Source organism: Erpetoichthys calabaricus, chromosome 7, assembly GCF_900747795.2.
Source record: "Erpetoichthys calabaricus chromosome 7, fErpCal1.3, whole genome shotgun sequence".
Lineage (NCBI taxonomy): Eukaryota > Metazoa > Chordata > Cladistia > Polypteriformes > Polypteridae > Erpetoichthys > Erpetoichthys calabaricus.
The window spans coordinates 166,781,770-166,802,502 of record NC_041400.2 but is presented as its reverse complement, the minus strand read 5'-3'; the positions used below and the strand labels follow the sequence as shown (position 1 = coordinate 166,802,502).

General features: G+C 41.2%; 1 protein-coding gene across 3 annotated transcripts in view; it reads right to left on the bottom strand.

The window, feature by feature from the left end:
* Positions 1–15,966, bottom strand: part of hexb (hexosaminidase B (beta polypeptide)) — a 64,181-nt gene extending 48,215 nt beyond the window's left edge. The window contains exons 1-2 of one of the 3 annotated variants that reach the window (XR_007935370.1): positions 15,370–15,966; positions 1,082–1,233 (exon numbers count right to left, since the gene is read on the bottom strand). Coding sequence is in view for 2 of the 3 variants with exons in the window: in XM_028805678.2 (XP_028661511.2) it covers positions 1,082–1,233; positions 15,370–15,614 (397 nt within the window). In the remaining variant the exon portion in view is untranslated. The remainder of the gene's footprint in view (positions 1–1,081; positions 1,234–15,369) is intronic. The other 2 variants (XM_028805678.2, XM_028805677.2) reach the window with 2 other exon arrangements.
* Between the last annotated feature and the right edge of the window lie 4,767 nt (positions 15,967–20,733).

Here is a 20,733-nt window from a genome sequence, read left to right as displayed (position 1 = left end):
AATTTGCTTGAACATTCCAGTTGATTTTGTGACTTCTCTCACTGGGCTAAGAATCACAGTTTGCTTGCAGGAGCGATATATTCGTGCTAATCTGAGACAGAGGCTGAGGGCCGAGGGGTGGGGGGGGGGAGCTTGACGTCAGGAGTAAGGAGCCAGGCATGGCCCCCCTTGCTGTCCTGTTTCACTTCTATGTGGGTGGAGCCGCAGGGCACAGCTGGGGTTACATAAAACAAAACAAAATAAAACATGCAGTACCAAAACCTAGGATGGTATGTATATATTTATATAAAAGAAAAAAAAAAACTCTTATTATTCAACAGCAAAAACAAGCTCAAGCAAAATACATTTTTTTCAATTGTATGAAATTTGTGAATCAGAAAATTTAAAGACTGAGGGTGTCTATGTAAATGTATGAATCAATTTACAATAATAAAAAGAAAAAACCTGGACAAATAGGCGATATGTCCCCTTGTAACTTGTCCACTCAGGTAACATTAGTACATAAGAACTCTCCAGACATGACAAACATTTATCAAATACAGACTTAAATAAAGGGAGTCTTGACTTATTAAACCTGAGCTAGCTGCACTCAAGCAAAGACTGCAGAATGGTAAAAGGTTACCTATAGTAGAGAGCCACCACACATAAAATACATTGTTTAATATGCAGATGTTACCTAAATGTAAAGGTCTCTAAAACACAAACATGATCAGGAGGGAATAAAATGTCTTTTTGGTAAAATTCACTTGAGTAACATAATCAAATCATGTTAATGCAAATTAAAACGCAAGTCATTCGATTTTCTTTTTATCTGTCTTGAATAAAAGCATCTGCTAAATAAAGAATAATAAAAGGTGCATTTCAAATTTTATTTTATTCTGGTACCAAATCACAATTACAACTTATATAAATCTATTCTAAATACAGTCACTTATTTTCTGAACTGACCCTTTCTAGTACAAAATCATGGGGAGCTAAAGCCTATCCCAGCAGCACTGGGTACAACACAGAAGTAACCCTGGAAATAACAAGAAAATATGTATATGCAAAATTAAATACATTACTCATGTCGATCACTTACAGGACTCATCAGACTTGAAGTTTGGATAGCCATCGCACTCTGGATCAGAAGATGTGATTAACACCTGCAATTGGGAGACTACTGCATTTGAGTTGGGCTTCTTCAGGTATCCCTCCCTTGTGTTAGGCAACCTAAATATATATTCAAAATACCTGTGAAGAAAACAGGTTTGTTACTGATTAAATATTGTCCCTATACCTAAGTTAATGCCAGTAAAGACAGAAGTTAAGGAAAATGCATTACTGAACATCACTGAGCATACCATTGAGCATACCAAACATCATAGTCAAAGTAGTCAGCTGTTCTGGTATTTGAGACAAACAGCTACAGTACTTCATTAATATAACGTACATTTCTAAAAGTTTTGATCCTGACATATTAAGAGAAATACCAGTAAAACCAACCAGTAGAGCCCATAAACACTAAATATGATTTGCTACAACATTCACAAAGGATTTCTATAAAAATAATCTCGCCTGTGCAACAGCTACTCCATAGCTTATTTGACATCTCAATGAAATCAAATCCCATGGTGTAAAGGTAGCAGTCACACTGTGCCTGGTCTAGAGAACAGCACGGGTCTGGCATCTCTTTAGGTCCAGAGTTCTACATCTTTGCAACTCGTGCAGCTTTGAATGGAGATGTTGCTCTGAAGATGAAGATGGATAATTCACAACTTTCTTTGCTACATTCCCCTGTATGGACTGTAAAAAAAAGACCAAAGCCGATCAGTCAAATACTGACCAGTTAGGCCTTTACAAGTATATAACCAAGAGTGGATTAACCCTTACCATCATAAATATCTTTTCATGGTTATGCTCGCACTGGCTTTTTCTTTGACTTTTTGTAGCACTGAACTGTGGTGTAGTGGGTCCACAGCTCACGTCAAAAAGGCCATTTTTTAAAATAAATAATCGCCGCACTTGCGGCTTAGAGAGGGGGCGTGGTATGTGTGGACGGAGCGGTTCCCGCGTGATTCATGATGCGGATGGTCCTCACTTAAGTGCACAGGTGAGGAGTCGTCTGCATCCTTAATTGGTGCCGGGAGCTGCTAATTGCCACATTTGATCCATGTCCCCGTAATAAACAGAAGCACGAGGTTGCTAGGGAAGGAGGAAAAAAAAAGAAGAAAAAGACGAACGGAGGTTGCAGGTAGTGGAAAGCTGGTGCAGGAGAGAAGGAGAGCAAGCAAGCGCAGGCTCGCGCTGTATGCAGGCAGCTGAGAGAGGCGAGCCCGAGTGGGGTGTTTGGCTGGCACCCGAGGGCTGACGGAAATGTGATTGCTCCTGCTGAGTGCTTGTTGGGAGCAGGAGTGACCAGGAGAAGGTTAGCTCGCCGCAGCGAAGGGAGCGGGAGTCGGAGATTTGGAGTAGAATCCCTAGTGTGAGCGTCCTGGTCGTTGGGGGAAGCCAAGTCTCGGTCTGTTAGGGGCTAAACGAAGCCAGGGATCGGGAGGCCACCAGACCAGTCGATCAGAAGAAGGTCAGCTGCATGTAGGGTGACTCCCCTGGAGCACAGCCTGGACGGAAGAAGCAGGGGAGTCAACAGTAGAAAGGCACCGGGTTGATTTTAAAAAAACAGCTTCCAGCCATTGTTTTAACCTCGTTTTAAACGATTCTTTTTCTAGTGGATTTTAACCTCCACCTATCACTCGTTTTTATGGATTATTTATTTAACCCCTTAACCGCCCTCTGCCGGATATATCCGTCATCGTAGCTTTATTGCTGACGCCTTACTACCGGAATTATCCGGCACATTTGCCTGTGGTTATGTGAATGCCTGGCGCGTAGTATAACTGACAGTTTGGCTTGGGTATTATTACTACGTTGTATTTCGACAACTCTGCGCTTGTATTGGCCAATCACGTGATGCGATTCGAAAGTGAAAGCTGTGAATATGGCGAAACGTAAACTGACTTCAAGTGAGGTTTTGCAGGCGATTTTGGACAATAATTCTGATCATGATTGTAGCAGTTCTGAAGAAGATTTTAGCGACAATGATGATCAGCAACGTGCGCTGCATGATACTGTGAATGACAACGCATTGGATGATGGCGATGAGTGGGTGTATCCCCAGCATCTCAACTGGACTGCTGCCCGTTATCTGAGCCAGATATGAAAGATCCAAACCGTGACCGCTTGTTCAAGCTACGTCCTTTGATTGACCATTTATTTGAAACATTTCAGCAGGTATTTCAGCAGGTAAATACTGCTTGAATAAATGTAAAGTAAAAAAACAAAAATTGTTCAGATTTCTCCTGGCATGGGGAATATTTAGGGAGTTGGCGGTTAAAAGGTTAAAGATTTTTGAGATGCACTGCATTATTTATTTAAACACTTTGATTGTTGTTGTTTTAATAAAAGTACTTGGCACTTTTGCACCATCCCCTTGCTTTGTTGTGCCTCACTGTCTAGCTCATCGGTGACATTACCAACGGTGTAGGGTTCAAGGGCTCCCAGAAGCCGGATGGGAGCATGAAGCGAACCCGAATCATCACATGAACAATCACCATGCCTGCATTGTTTTGACTGTGGGTTATACTAATTTCTCCAGGTTTTATTCCGAATTATGAAACTCTTCTTAAAATTTCTCCAAATTCAAACTAATGACTACTTCATGCTTCACCTTTGAACACTGAATGTGAAAGGCTCGCAAGAGGCCCTGCAACACCTGTTGCATATATAGAGGACCAGTCCTGGTGAAAGCGGACTGGGCAAGAACAAATCTCCAAAGGCATACTGCTCTCTAGCGTTAGACATTCATGGAATTTCTACAGAAGGAAGGAAAAAAAATGTACTTCCAGTTTTAGTTTCCATGTTGACATGGTCTTTATATGACAAGCATAAATTAAAAGCTACTAGTGCTAGACACTTGTAAATCCCATATTTTAGTACAGGAGACATAATCTTTTGTCCCTTATAACAATCAGCACCACCGCACCTTTCATGTTCAGGATTTCTCAACATTTTGTTAAAAATGTTAACACTTTATTACAACTTAACTGTAACTGTTGCTATGAACTATTACTAAATGAAACCATGAATATTTTTGTTCGATCATTTTAGTTTCAAGAATAAATCAAACCAAAGTAATGTACACTCTGACTCATTTTGTGTTAAGTTTGCATTGTTCAAAACTGAAACCTGGTGTATTATAGCAATGAATATTACAGACTCGCTTAATTGAATGCGTTCATATTTCAAATAACAGCTCAGGAGAAAAAGGAACAGTAAGCTGGGGTGCAAAAAACATGGGATTTTCCTCTTTAGCTGCGAACTGTGAAGTTTACTTATCATGGAGCTGCCCTTTCAGATGGACGAATACATTCATATTGCAATTTTATTTTTTTTCTCCATACTTTACATACTGTTGTTTTGTTGCTCACAGCCCTGCTAAAAAAAAAGACCACAGTTGATTTTGATTCAACCAAACACACTGAACAGTCTTACGTCTATGGTGTATACTTGATGTCATATTATTTGTTTAGCATATCTGAAATATTTTTTTATTTTAATACCAAGATATTGGCTGATTTATCATGGTTCTCTGCTTGCAGTTGTCATTAACAAAGCATGCAGTGTGTGATGACTGTTTCTGAGTCACCCAAGTTTACATACACTAACTGCACTGCAGCGGAAATAGTGTACGTCAAGCTAATGAGAATGATCAGACGACACCCCCGATAGTGAGATGCTGCTCTTATATGATGCCAATACCACTATTTTGAATGAAAACCTTCATATCTACCAGATTTTTAATAAGATTAAAACAGGAATATCTGAGACTCTACAAAAGACATATGTTGATGTAAGCCAAATATAGACACTATAAAAGAAATATGCCCTCAGTTCTAGATAAGATTTTAAAAAATACTGCTGTTCAACCTAAAGATAAGAGACACGAGATCTAGCACTGTGTGATTACTACAGCAACAGTGAACCCATCACGAGCATCTGCAGGCAAACCACTTTATGACTATGATAAGAAATTAAATGTAATCATTTTTAACAGTAATTCCTTTTAATAATTTACAAATGTAATGTTATTGTGTATGTACAGAAAAGCAGAGATTAATTCAAATGAGAAATGTAAAAAAAGCTCTGTTGTATCCACCATTGGGTGTTTATTATCAATATTTTTTAACTGGGACAATAATTTTAGTTTTAAAAATAAACAGAAGCAGTATATACTCCAAGTGATTTTATGCTACAGTATTTCTATGTTGTCATGAATTGAAACTTTATGTACTATAGCTATGACTATCACAATAATGGATTTTGCTTTCAGGCTGTCTTGATTGAAAAATGTTTGACTGAAGACAGGTATGCACTTCTAAATGAAAACATATTTTAATTTACCTGTGATACAGAGGAAACAAACAGTACATAACAAACATGAGGAAACACAGGCCTAAACAGTTTTAGATTTTTAGGCACTCTAAACTGTTAGAGAAGGCCAAAGAGGTAGAGTTTCTGTAACTGCAAAACAAGCTAGTAATGCATGCAGGGAAGATTTAACACCTTCTCTTCTGCAAGCTTCACACAGATTACTTTGCTTCTTCCACCTTATTCACAGGTGTGTACTTTACTGTGATACAGATGAAAGTAATACCTGTAGTGAGCACGGGAACGAGTGTCACATAATCATCCTCTGGCTGAATGTTGCCCGAGTTCATTCTTCATAACAGTGAGGGATATTTATTCAAAGGATGGATTTTAATTCTAATGCAGCTGGTCTAGCTTTCATAAGTCACAGTACAGCAATTAACCAGAGATTCCTCTGCCTTCAACCCATTTTATCAGTCCCAGCAAAGCTTTCAACCACACACAGTATCAAAGCAGCAGTACAGTCAGTAGAATGCTGTGAGAATCCATATTACTAATCAAGAATGGTAAACCAGAAGGCACGAATGCAGGTACACGGCGATGGACCCAGGAGACATAGTGCGCAGGCGCCTACAGCGCGTCTCATAAACCGCAAGCGAAGTCTGATCCACCGCGAACGAAGGAGTCACGGCTCAAAAACGAAAGAGCTCAACTAACGTAAATGAGACGTGATGCAACAATGCGCCCATAGCTAACGACTAACGACACAGCCACACAGAAAAGAGGATTCTGCATTGCACCCCAGAGTCAAACGGAAGACACTACGGAGTCCGCAAAGGTCCACAAAGATAGTACGGAAGGCGCGAGAAAGTACGAAAAGCGCAGGCGCCTACAACGCGCTTCTGAACTAAACGTCCACACTACACAGCATGGTCCGGCTAATGAGAATAAACAAACTCTCCATATTAAACGTACGGCATCCGCACACATCCAAACCATATAGCATATGTGAATCACATTACAGTGATGCATTATTAACAGTACAACCACAGAAAACGCTCCGTATTAACAGTAAGTGCAATTATCCATATATTACTAAAGGTAGACAACGGATAACTAATGGAGTCACGGTCACGGCTCCGACCTTTGCGGACTCCGTAGTGTCTTCCGTTTGACTCTGGGGTGCAGTGCAGAATCCTCTTTTCTGTGTGGCTGTGTCATTAGTCGTTAGCTATGGGCGCGTTGTTGCTTCATGTCTCATTTACGTTAGTTGAGCTCTTTCGTTTTTGAGCCGTGACTCCTTCGTTCGTGGTGGATCAGACTTCGCTTGCGGTTTATGGGACGCGCACTGTAGGCGCCTGCGCACTATTTCTCCTGGGTCCATCGCCGTGTACCTGCGTCCGTGCCTTCCGGTTTACCATTCTCGATTAGTAATACGGATTACTAACGGTAGACAACGGATAACTAATGGAGTCACGGTCACGGCTCCAAAACGATCCAGCTCAACTAACGGAGCTACAAAAACGAGCCCGCATGGATAAAAAAAATAAACCTAGGCGCCTACAACGCGCGTCTGAAAAAGTGGAAGCAAAACTGTCTTGGCTCCAAAACCAAACAGCTCGACTGACAGAGCTACAAAAACGAGCCCGCATGGACAAATACAATGAACGTAGCGCCTACAACGCGCGTCTGAAACTGCGGAAGCAAAGCAGGCACGGGTTCAAAACGAAAGACAACAACTGACGGAGATACAAAAACGAGCCCGCCTGGATAAAAACAATGAACGCAGGCGCCTACAACGCGCTTCTCAAACAACGCAACCAAAGGAGTCACGGCTCCAAAATGAAACATCTCAACTAACAGACATACAGAAACGAGCCCGCCTGAATACAATTAATGAACACAGGCGCCTACAACGCGCCTCTCAAACAGCAGAGGCAATAGATAAACGGCAAAGAAAGGAACGACAAACAGCCGCTAAACAATTCCGCCAATTAGCTGACAACGCATTCTGTAATGAGTCCACTATTAATGAACATTCATTAGGATTAATGAATATCATTTGCTGTCATTGTCATTCACTTAACTTCCCTGAAGAAACAACTGGCAATACAACTAATGAGTTTACACGTTGTTGTCAAAAGGGTCAGGTTAGACTGCCTCCTTTAGATGACTTTCCTGAATATCTACGGAAGCTTCTAACTAACAATGTACCTGAAAGTAAAAACTTTATGGACTGCATTAGATCCTACAATAGTTCATTTGCTTTTGCATCTACCGGGGTAAATATCAGGCCACCAGCTGGCAATGGCCCATACTGCTTTCGCGTATGTGGACAAATATTACATCGAATTGGAACAGTGCGCCCTGAGCCAAATTACAAACGCAAATATGCACAGATCTACGTGTTAGATCCAGATTACGCAATCTATCAACGAATGAACCTTCCTGAAAACAAGCAATGCACAGAGCTGATAATGACAAACGTCGCTGAAGTCATAGAGTTCGGCGTTCATCTGACATTAAAGTTATAGATACTCCATACCAAGGAAAACTCATTCAAGGACAACACACCATCTTTACTACAAATGTTGTGTATAAAGAAATATTCCAATAAATCTTTCTAATGTGCCATGCTATGGGTTCTTTACTTCCTTTGTTCATCATCTACACCTTTACACTCCACTATATCTCATACATACATCAATGTATTTCGGGTTACCCAACACCAGGGGTTGGCGAGCGAAGCGAGCAGGGGACGGAGCCCCCTAGTACACTACAGAATTATTATTATTACTTCACAACAGATCTACAGCGTTTGGAAAGGAAAGACAGATATATAAAAACTCAAACCCTTCTGTTTCAAAGGAGAAAATGTACAGTGTCAGCATTTACACTCCTGTCAATAAACTGATAATACAACCCCAACATCTATCAAGATGATACAACAAAGTACACAAAAAAGAAGCGCACAGTTACCTTACATGTTACTTACTGAGCAGTGCAGTGCTTAACACTTTATACACTTGCTTTATACAGAAGATTCCATTAACAACAGGCTCATGGCACATTACCCATCATGCACATTGATCTGTCCAGCATCTCCAGTTTTCTCCCTACAAATGACCACGATAGTGTAATCAGCCATCCTAAAAAGGTCTGGAACAAGTAAGTGGGGTGTATCCTACAGAATAGTGTTTACAGAACGAGTCATCATGATACAAAATATAGGTTAAATCTCAAAATGAATCCTTTGAGTGGTAAATCTTAAAGCACGGTGAAAGACGTAATCCAGCGTCACAGTCGGGACAATAATAGCGCATTTCTTTTTGGATTTTTTTTCCAGATTTATCAGTTTTCGAACAGCACATTGCATAGGTACAAGTTATAATAAATAAAATATCTACCAATAAGACACTCTGGATTGATCCGTGATGTGCTGGGTCGACTGTGTCTCTTTAGCGGTTGTGTGGATAGTGGATATGCGCCAATGATTTGTTCTATAAGGTGGCATGGAAAGTTTGCATGAGATACAGTTTGGCCAGCGTTTTGTTTGTATAACATGAATACATTCCAAATGCTCTGTTCCACTGTTGCCTGTACAGTGACTGTGACTGCATTATGTACAGTGCTAAGACGACAAACATCTTTCTTGTCCTTCCATTTCAGCACAAGCACTTAACCACTGACCAAGCTAGTAGTGCACCTCGCTGTAATTTAGCTCTAATGGTTGGGATTCACTGTTGCATATGTGTCAGTCTTTCTTTGCAGCAAGATGTCAAACAGCTCTGGCGAAGTATATACAGTAAATCATCCATGGTTACACAGTAATCTCGATCCAGCAGAGCATCTATCACAGTCAGTACTGATGACGTAGCAATGCCGTACTGATTGTATTTCGGATCCAACATTGTCCCTTTCCCAGTGTACAGAACCGAATTCCAAATGTATCCTGTTTTAGACTCGTAAAGCTTTATGCCACATCTTGCACTTTTTGATGTGATGTACTGTATGCATGACAGTCTGCCCTTATAAGCCATGAGACTTTCATCTATGCTGACATCGCGGTCTGGAATGTAAAGGCTCTGAAATTTTACTAAAATCGCCTGGTATATCTCTCAATTTTTTTTCATTTTGGGTGCTGCATGGGTATTCTCATCAAAGTCTTCACTGTTGGTAAAGTGCAGATATTTCATAATTTGTGAAATGCTACACTCAGACATATTTCTCCAAAGAATGGCAGCACTGAGAGCATTTTTACAGCCCGAGTGATTCTCGGTTCTAACATTTAAGCAAGACGCCTCTGTACAGTTGCCCAGTTTTTGCAGCCCAAGTAATGACTGTGTCTAATGCTAAGGAGGGTACATAGACAGTACAAAACTGTAGTCATACGGAAATAGAGTATATTTAAGAATGCAAGCAGCTTTTCGGGATACAACCAAATAAAAATGGAATGTTATTATTTTTTATTCTCAGACAAAATAATAGTTTTAAAAAATATGTCACTCTGTCATTATTCTGTTATTTATCTACATCATAAGACACATTGCCCAGTGACTTTTCTTTGGCCTACAAAAAGCAAACAGCAACCAGATTCAATTTTCACAAAAAATGTTTTCAAAAGTGTCATCCTCTTATGCTTACAGTAAGTGTTATATTTACAATGCTAGATCAGTGGTATTTCAGGCTTGTGATTTAGAGCTTTCTACTTCTCATAATTTAGTTCCCTTTCATGACTTATGACAGTCATAATGAGTTGGTATTGAGCAAGTTTTAGAAATCCAGTGACTCACCTAAAAATCAAAGAGGCAAAAGCTCACATTTAGCTGCTGTATAGCTTTTTTGTAATTGAAAAATATGATAAACTGTGGTGGGTTGGCACCCTGCCCGGGATTGGTTCCTGCCTTGTGCCCTGTGTTGGCTGGGATTGGCTCCAGCAGACCCCCGTGACCCTGTGTTCGGATTCAGCGGGTTGGATAATGGATGGATGGATGGATGGATGGATAAGCTGGGTATTAAATGGCCGAAATTTGACATAAAGTCACTTTGATATAGTGTCAACATTTGTATTATGGATTGTAAGTTTCAATAACCTTTTAAAATGCAGAAAGTACAAGGTCCTTTTTGTTACTCACAGATATCACTGTTCCTGTAACTCTAAAACCCACACATTTTTGGTTACAAAGGTGAGATGACAGCAAGCTTAGTGCATCAACATGAAACTGAGTTTCATATTGTTTCCCCAGTGCAAGCACATATCACTTTATGTATGTATTTTTGGTTAGATTAACCCATCACTCATTAGTCACCTACAAAGAAAATTATTATTGGTTTGTTTATAAACCTGCACTTTGTTCCTTTAGCAAAATGTTATTAACCTGTGATCTGTGGCCTGAAGTTTTTACACATGTGACTGGCATCCAGGAACAAGGAACAAATCTTAGCTTTTTCATGAATTTCCCAAAATGGTTGCTTTCTGCCTTGTGTCCAATACTGCTGGAATAACTTCCAGCCCACCAAAACCCAGAACTGGGTGGGAGCCAGGAACTATACCAGCAGAATCAGGTGGCAGTCCTTTGCAGGACTCAGTCATGCACACACTTACTGTATGTGGGGACAATTTAGAATCATCAGTTAAGCTAACTATCTGTGGGGATGTGGAAGGGAGGAAAAAATATACTATAAAGAGGAAAATCACGAGGAGAGTGATCAAACTTCACGTAGATAATAACCAATCACAAGATTTGAAACCAACACAGTGGATTCTTGAGTTATCACCCACAACAGCAACATTTATTTCTATACCACATTTTCATACAGTCATATGCAGCATTTTTGTAAAGATTTGCTTTGGCTGAAAGTGAAATTTGATTTATGCTACAAACCAGATTAGTCATGGAAATTGTGACTCGGAGGTTCACTGTTTAAATTTATTATCGAGTATTAGTCTTATACAACTAGACTGGCAGCTGGAGGGAAAATATATAAAAAAGAGAGATTTGATTACCTTTTGTAACTTCTGTATCTGCTTCCACATGGGACCCTGGTTTAAATTTCTGCTTTTAAAATCACTCAGACTAGTTCTATTGCAGTTATTTATGAATGTGAAGACTTGCTGATTAGGCAGAGTGGTGATTCCTAGCTGATCCTGTACAAGTGCAAGTGGGCCCTATAATAGCCTTCAGCCTGCCAGAGCCCTGTACTGAATTAAGCGAGTTGCAGAAGGTCACGTTATGTTACTTGCTTCACTTTAAATTTCATGTACAGAATATATTACATAAAACACAAGTTTTGGGGTTGCAAAATTCTGGATTTTAATTTTTGCTTCATTTTTTAAAAATGTATTTAGAGATGCAAAGTTGTCAAGACATTAGAAGGAGATGATTTTTTGGATGGGTTAAGTCCTCACAACATGGCTTTTTACACTCTCACACCTGCTTTACCCAAATGAGAATCACTGTGGGTTCAGAGCTTATCTGACACAACTTTATCTGAGGCAATAATGTTACAAAAGTGCAGTAGACTGCTACTGGGTCAAACCAAAACAAGTGAAAAGAATCACTGTGATTGGTGGGCCCCAACCGAATTCTCTATGATAAGAAGATGAAACATATTGCCAAGCTAATCAAATATTCTTCCATTACATAAAGAGCTAAAAAAAGGACTCTCTTTCAGCTTTGTAGCAATAAACAATTGTGCTAATATACACATTCATGTCCAATAAATATACTTTTTTAACATGCTCGAACCCCAGAAAATCATATCCAAAGCTAAATGCAAAAGCAAATTGTACATGGGTCCTAATTTTTGGATTTAGCATATAACATGCTTTTGGTATGCTTTCAGCCAAAGATAATAAAAAGGTTTTCTTTCTACTGCATGTTACAAAATGTAAAATATAGTTTGTACTGCACCCCAGTTTGATCTGGTTTTTAAAATTGGGTACTTTTCTATTATCATGACATAAATCAGTGGGGCTGCTGTCCCGGTTACTTAATTTTTGAATTTTAAATTATTAGACTGGCCTACCCCAACCACAAATACTAACCTTACAGTTACCTATAGGTCCCTAACGTTAATGTCCCCTTTTGGTGCCTAATCTTAAAAACAATAATACGACTTGCATCACGATAATAGAAAAGTACTGGAAATTATTATTGTAGCTGGAAAAAACTTAAAGTGTGTATTTATTAGTGTGTAATAAATTAAACTAAATTTAAGTCTGACAGTAAAGCATTAAAAGCAATTATAACATCCATCCAAAATTATTGCTGTACCTTATAGATTTACGAGAGCTGAATCCACTTCTGAAACTGGAATTTTTCTACCACAAACCGTTTCCCCAAGATATTGGTTTCAGTAAAATAAAACAACTTATGTTATGTTTGTGTTATGGCATGCGTATTTTTCATGCTCAAAATATTATTTTAAATATATTAAGGGCTGAAAAACAGCAGTCATCTTCACTCTTAACAGCAGACGTGGTGGAAACAACCCAAAATGAAGTATTTGCTTTGAATTTTTGCTCTTAATCAGTATTTTTTTCCTCACTTTTTATTCCTTCAAAGTAGCCAGCAATTAACGTTTAAAAGGTAAGAAATATGCCTTATTATTGTTCTGGAAAGAGAAAGTTATTTAAATGTGTTTTTTTTTTTTCACTTTACAGATTTATGCAAATTTGGGTTGACCCATCCATTGTCTTGACCAGGTAAGTGGTAGGCAAACGGTTAAAAAAAAAAATACAAACTCTCCTTTTATTTGGGGAAAAAGTGTGTGCCTCAACTTTCTTGGGAATAGAAAACTACAAGGGGCCTATTTTGTTTCGCAATCCCGTAAGATGCCATCCTGTTTAAGGCATTAATGGCCACGTTGACTCTACAGAGGTAGGACCCAGAGCTAAACAAACTCATTCCTGCTGTTCAGCAGCAATCCTCCTCTCAATTAGAGGCTTAATATTAACTGTGAAGTCGATTTGGTCTCGTCCGTTACAGGAGATGGATGTCTGAAGCGGAGCTCCGTTAGCAGCGGCTTTATTTTCTCACGTATTTCTTATTATTTAGAGATATCCTGTATTTACCCAACCCGAGGAGCTTCCACTACAGTATATAAACATGAGTAACAAGAAGAGAGGTCAGAAAGAACCGGAAAAGCAACTTAAAACTACATCAAAGTCTAGACAGACATCAAGCCCAAGTGCGAGGTACGGCCTCTCGGAGACTGACCTGGAACTGGCAGACGAATTTGCAGGCTTCCTAGGACCTCGCTCCACTGCATCGTCTCCAGTCGAGAGTGAAAATGGGAGCGAAGATGCAAGTGATGCAGGTCACGATGAAGAAGAAGATCAATCAAAACTAGAAAAGTTTCCAGGGCAAGATCCAACCTGTGAACGCTGCAACCAAGCTCCTGCCTCACTGGGTCACATGTTTTGGGCCTGCACCAAATTAACATCATTTTGGACCAAAATTTTTAAGTGCCTTTCAGACAGCCTTGGTGTCACAATCCCTCCTAACCCACTAATAGCTGTGTTTGGTGTTCTTCCAGATGGATTTGAAATGGATAAGGACAAGCAAACTGTGATTGCATTCACTACACTTTTGGCACGCAGACTGATTTTGTTAAATTGAAAGAATCCTAACTCTCCTCTAATAAGTCATTGGGAAACCGATGTTTTATATTATTTGAAATTGGAAAAAATCTAATTCTCAGTTAGGGGATCTGTACAGAATTTTTTCAAAACCTGGCAGGCCTTAATCAATAATATTTTAGAATAAGAAGAAATAATTATTTCCGCATTTCTTTTCCTTCTCCATTTATCTTTGTTTGCCCTATTAAACTCAATAATTTAGGCATGTTTACAAGCCTTAAGTATTACTCCTTTGGCCATGCTCTCCTTCTCAGGGGTGGGGTTTGATTTGCTTTCAATCCTATTTTTTGTAAAAATCTATCTATATGTACGGAATGATTACAATAAAATTAATTTAAAAAAAAAAAAAGAAAACTACAAGGAACTTCTTGAGGACCTTCTCTCATCCTGCCTAGTTTTTGGAGGAAACAAGTCTTTAAAAATCCATTTCCTACACTCTCATTCGTGAAGATGGGAGCGGTCTTTCATTTCATGTAAGAATTCCACTGTACTCGGTACACATGACAATAATAAAGCCACACGAGAGGATTTTGTCCTTGCTGTCCAAAACAATTGCCTGACAAGTAAGTGGTGATAAACAGACCAAAGAATAAAGGCCGTTGTCCCTATGTAGATGCGTTTTATTTTCACGTCAGTTATGCTGAATCTACAAACTCTTCTAAGAAATGAACTCATAAAACCGATTTGCTGATAACGGCAGGTGCGTAACATTCCAGGGAGCCCCGTGGTGCTACAGCGGGGCGGTGCGGTGCTCCCCCTGTAGGTCACTAGCAAACCTGCTCTCTCACATGATGATCGAAAAGGAATGTGTCAGGAAAGGTTGGGCATGTGACTGTCACTACAGTTTAAAAGAATCTGCATGTTTGCATTGCTACCTTAATGCTACATTACAGTAACGAAATAACAGCATTTCAAAAAGTCGCCGATAAGAGAGAAACGACTTTAAAAAGTAATCAAAATGACTCGAACCGGTGCTACCTGTGTCAGTTTCTTTTGTTTTTTTCAAATTGAACATTTAAAACCAGACACTTCAAATTGCACATCCATATACGGACTGTTACTCCATTTAAAATCATACACATTTGTCGATTTACACATTAAATCCTTGATTTCTGTGGGAAACCTTTCCTTTTTAAAACGAAATTCAATCGGCAGGACTGAAACAATTCCTTCTAAAGAATGGCGATCACACACATACGAAGTAGCCCTGGCATTTACAAATAAACGATGTTCTCGTATATTCTATTTACAGTTCTTGAAATCGACCTTCTTCGCGTCCAACCCCGCACACCACCCTATTGTCATCATGCGGTTCTCACCTGCGGAAAGCTTCCTGCAATAGGAAACACCTGGGCCCCGCAGAAGACTTGGCGGAGTGGGTGATCTCGAAGTTGGAGCTGTGCAGCTCGAAGGACACTTCAGAAATCTGGATCGCTTGAGGGACGGGCCACACCGAGCCATACTTGGACTCAACGAGTTTCGGTGGCTTCTTAAAGGTAGCTTCCCGGCCCAAACAAGCCGTAGTGGCGAAGAGGAACACGCAGAGCCCCAGAAGAGGTGCCATACCCAGAGCAGTGTTCGTTCCCTCTGTGCGCGGCAACAGTCAGCTGACAAATAACAGGATCTCCAAGCAACTCTTAACTCATAAAAAAAACAGGAAATAAGTGATCTTGTACTTTTGATAATGCAAATGACCAGCGTGTGCACACACGCCGAAAGGACTTATAATGAAACTCCTTGGAAAGTTTATTTCGCCGTGTACAAGGATAATGTGAACAACACTGCTATTTATTGTTAGCAAGTTTCTTTTATAAGCTTCCTAGGGCGGCGGACACACCGGTAACACAGCTCTCCCTTTTTCCTAAAAATGTCGGTGACTTCTGTAAGCGCTGGTTTGTACTTCCGTACACAGTAATATATGTACACGATACACCTACGTGCACCCTTTGTGCGACATAAAATTAAAACATCTAACAGTGATACTCTAAAAGCACCGGGAACATGTCACTAGAACGTTAAAGCATGTGACTCATGAGTACGACAGTTACCTAAATGAGCATGCGTATAGGTGTACTTTATTACCCCGAATAGCGGCGAATCTAGGAAGACCACAGACTGCTTTTGCCGTATTATGCAGAATAATGGCGAAGCTACATTTTGAGGCGCTGAAGCTTGAACCAGAAACGAGGGTCTGGGTAAGCACTGTGATCTTCTTCAGTACGTTGTTTCATGACAGACGAACACAATTTCCGTACTGGATTGTCTCTCATGTGAATAAAAAATGTTTTCGAGTTATGCTGGATTGGGGGGAAAATTAGGGGAATGTTAATGATGTATCTTAGAACGATGAAATAAAATACAGAAAAGACCTTAATCATTATAACCTATTATTTTTGAGAAATAAATAAAAGTTACCGAAATATTGTCCTTTACAATGACAGCAAGCAACACAATATGCTTTCATTTTTTCAATTATAGCTAGCCTAAGATATAGAATTTTATTAAGAGTTTTAATTTCTGTCGTGTTAAGTGTTTAAAGTTATTTAGAATTATCTTATATTAAAAATGTTTAGAATGAAACATCCCTAATTTTGAACATTTTTTCATTTATTGCTAACCTACATGATACTTAAATAACCATTTAATTTTAATTGTAATCATTATTTTGTATTGAATTACACTGTCTTATTATCCATCCATCCATCCATTGTCTCCCGCTTATCCGAGGTCGGGTCGCGGGGGCAGCAGCTTGAGCAGAGATGCCCAAACTTCCCTCTCCCCGGCCACTTCTTCTAGCCCTTCCGGGAGAATCCCAAGGCGTTCCCAGGCCAGTCGAGAGACATAGTCCCTCCAACGTGTCCTGGGTCTTCCCCGGGGCCTCCTCCCGGTTAGACGTGCCCGGAACACCTCACCAGGGAGGCGTCCAGGAGGCATCCTGATCAGATGCCCGAGCCACCTCATCTGACTCCTCTCGATGCGGAGGAGCAGCGGCTCTACTCTGAGCCCCTCCCGGATGACTGAGCTTCTCACCCTATCTTTAAGGGAAAGCCCAGACACCCTGCGGAGGAAACTCATTTCAGCCACTTGTATTCACGATCTCGTTCTTTCGGTCACTACCCATAGCTCATGACCATAGGTGAAGGTAGGAACATAGATCGACTGGTAAATTGAGAGCTTCGCCTTGCGGCTCAGCTCATTTTTCACCACGACAGACCGATGCAGCGCCTGCATTACTGCGGATGCCGCACCGATCCGCCTGTCGATCTCACGCTCCATTCTTCCCTCACTCGTGAACAAGACCCCGAGATACTTGGACTCCTCCACTTGGGGCAGGATCTCGCTACCAACCCTGAGAGGGCACTCCACCCTTTTCCGGCTGAGGACCATGGTCTCGGATTTGGAGGTGCTGATTCTCATCCCAGCCGCTTCACACTCGGCTGCGAACCGATCCAGAGAGAGCTGAAGATCACGGCCTGATGAAGCAAACAGGACAACATCATCTGCAAAAAGCAGTGACCCAATCCTGAGCCCACCAAACCGGACCCCCTCAACGCCCTGGCTGCGCCTAGATATTCTGTCCATAAAAGTTATGAACAGAATCGGTGACAAAGGGCAGCCCTGGAAACGGGTTCGACTTACTGCCGGCAATGCGGACCAAGCTCTGGCACCGATCGTACAGGGACCGAACAGCCCTTATCAGGGGGGCCGGTACCCCATACTCCCGGAGCATCCCCCACAGGATTCCCCGAGGGACACGGTCGAATGCCTTTTCCAAGTCCACAAAACACATGTAGACTGGTTGGGCAAACTCCCATGCACCCTCCAGGACCCTGCTAAGGGTATAGAGCTGGTCCACTGTTCCGCGACCAGGACGAAAACCACACTGTTCCTCCTGAATCCGAGGCTCGACTATCCGACAGACCCTCCTCTCCAGGACCCCTGAATAGACTTTTCCAGGGAGGCTGAGGAGTGTGATCCCTCTGTAGTTGGAACACACCCTCCGATCCCCCTTCTTAAAGAGGGGGACCACCACCCCAGTCTGCCAATCCAGAGGCACTGTCCCTGATGTCCATGCGATGTTGCAGAGACGTGTCAACCAAGACAGTCCTACAACATCCAGAGCCTTGAGGAACTCCGGGCGTATCTCATCCACCCCCGGGGCCCTGCCACCAAGGAGTTTTTTGACCACCTCGGTGACCTCAGTCCCAGAGATGGAGGAGCCCACCTCCGAGTCCCCAGGCTCTGCTTCCTCATTGGAAGACATGTTAATGGGATTGAGGAGGTCTTCGAAGTACTCCCCCCACCGACCCACAACATCCCGAGTCGAGGTCAGCAGCGCACCATCCCCACCATGTACAGTGTTGACACTGCACTGCTTCCCCTTCCTGAGACGCCGGATGGTGGACCAGAATCTCCTCGAAGCCGTCTGAAAGTCGTTCTCCATGGCCTCCCCAAACTCCTCCCACGCTCGAGTTTTTGCCTCAGCAACCACCAAAGCCGCATTCTGTCTTATTATTATTATTTGAAAACACCTTCTCATACAGTACACACACACACAATTTTTAAGCCATGTGGACTAAAGTCATTTCTGAAACTTAAGCTTTATCAGTTTAAGAGCAGAACCAACCCTGACAGCTTCTGTAGATTTGCCAAAGCCGTCTACTCGTCATTAATGAATGGCATGCAAGTCGAAAATTAGTGTAAGCCAACCTAATTTGGGGTGTTCAAGTATCTCGGGGTCTTGTTCACGAGTGAGGGAAGAATGGAGCGTGAGATCGACAGGCATCTGCAGTGATGCGGGCTCTACATCGGTCTGTCATGGTGAAAAAGGAGCTGAGCCGTAAGACAAAGCTCTCAATTTACCAGTTGACCTACGTTCTTACTCTCACCTATGGTCATGAGCTATGGGTAGTGACCGAAAGAACGAGATCGCGAATACAAGCGGCTGAAATGAGTTTCCTCCGAAGGGTGTCTGGGCTCTCTCTTAAAGATAGGGTGAGTAGCTCAGTCATCCGGGAGGGGCTCAGAGTAGAGCCGCTGCTCCTCCGCATCGAGAGGAATCAGACAAGGTGGCTCGGGCATCTGATCAGGATGCCTCCTGGACGCCTCCCTGGTGAGGTGTTCCGGGCACGTCCAACCGGGAGGAGGCCCCAGGGAAGACCCAGGACACGCTGGAGGGACTATGTCTCACGGCTGGCCTGGGAACGCCTCGGGATTCTCCCAGAAGAAGTGGCTGGAGAGAGGGAAGTCTGGGCATCTCTGCTCAAGCTGCTGCCCCCGCGACCCGACCTCGGATAAGCGGAAGAGGATGGATGATAAGAAATGTATAGATTTACTTCACAAGATGAAAATGTGTACTAAACAAGAATAGCTCCGTCAAATTTTGAAGTATTAAATGTGTTGTTCAATTAAAATGTTTAAACTTAAAATATTCTCGATTTTAATAGAAATTTAATTTATCACCCTCTGACAGAAGTCCGTAGTGGGATCGATCCCAAGTGAAGGATTAAAAATAGCATCATATTCCTAATCACTGACTGTGAAATAGTCTACAAGGATACCCCACTGCTTATGTTTTAAATTTGTTATTTTTAACATTCTGGGGGTGGTTCTCAGAGGTTAGGGCCACAGATGAATAATCAGATATCAAAAATAATAGCATTGTGATCAGCAACCTTGAAATAGCATAAAACAATCAATTTCCATTTTTCAAAGATTTGTGAAAAGGAGGTACTTTGACTCCTTGTATCTCATTTGGGGGTGAACCCCTGGTGATGGTCGATATGACATGCATAACTTCAACTCCTTCTGACCATTGTTGCTGAAGAAATCTTTTGGCTTACTCTTCATCATAAGGGTGTAATCTCCTACACAGGCCTAAAATTTAGGAGTTTTCTTATCCAGAAGGTGCTGCTTTCTTGGAGCACTTTTAGCACACAGTATGCCAAGTAGGGCCTCTTGGGGGTCTTTTCTGCCCACTGTTATCAGGCATTTCAATACTTCCTCCTGTGGTATTCATTAAGTTTATTTTGAAATACTGAACAATATTATTTATTTATTTAACATATCAATTGATCGATTGTTTGGCTATTATTTGTGTTTGTTTTTATGTTTCTGCTGCTGTATGCATCTGAATTTTCCCTTGGGATTAATAAAGTTCGTCTAATCTAATCTAGAGGTCTTAAAATAGGAGGGAGCCATCAAGACAAGTCAAACTGTATGTAAGTCAGTGAGACAGAAAGCACCGGACTTAAAAAAACTGAAGTGATCTTAATGAGAAGTGAAGCAAAATGACACATTTTATTGACTAACTGAATAGATTACAATGTCCAGGCTTTTGTGGCACCTCAGGCCCCTTCTACAATTAAGGTGAAGAGGGGCCTTGAGTGGCCTTGAAAGACAGTGAGGGCAACCTAGCACATTAGTAAGGTCCCCTGGAAGTTCTGCTCCTTCCACTCGAGGTGCTATGAGAAGTGGATTCTCCAGAAGGTAGCATTGTTATAGCATTATTATCATTCTTTAATATTATTTATTGTATCAGTATGCTGCTGCTGAAGAATGTGAATTTCCCATTGGGATTAATAAAGTATCTATCTATCTATCTATCTATCTATCTATCTATCTATCTATCTATCTATCTATCTATCTATCTATCTATCTATCTATCTATCTATCTATCTATC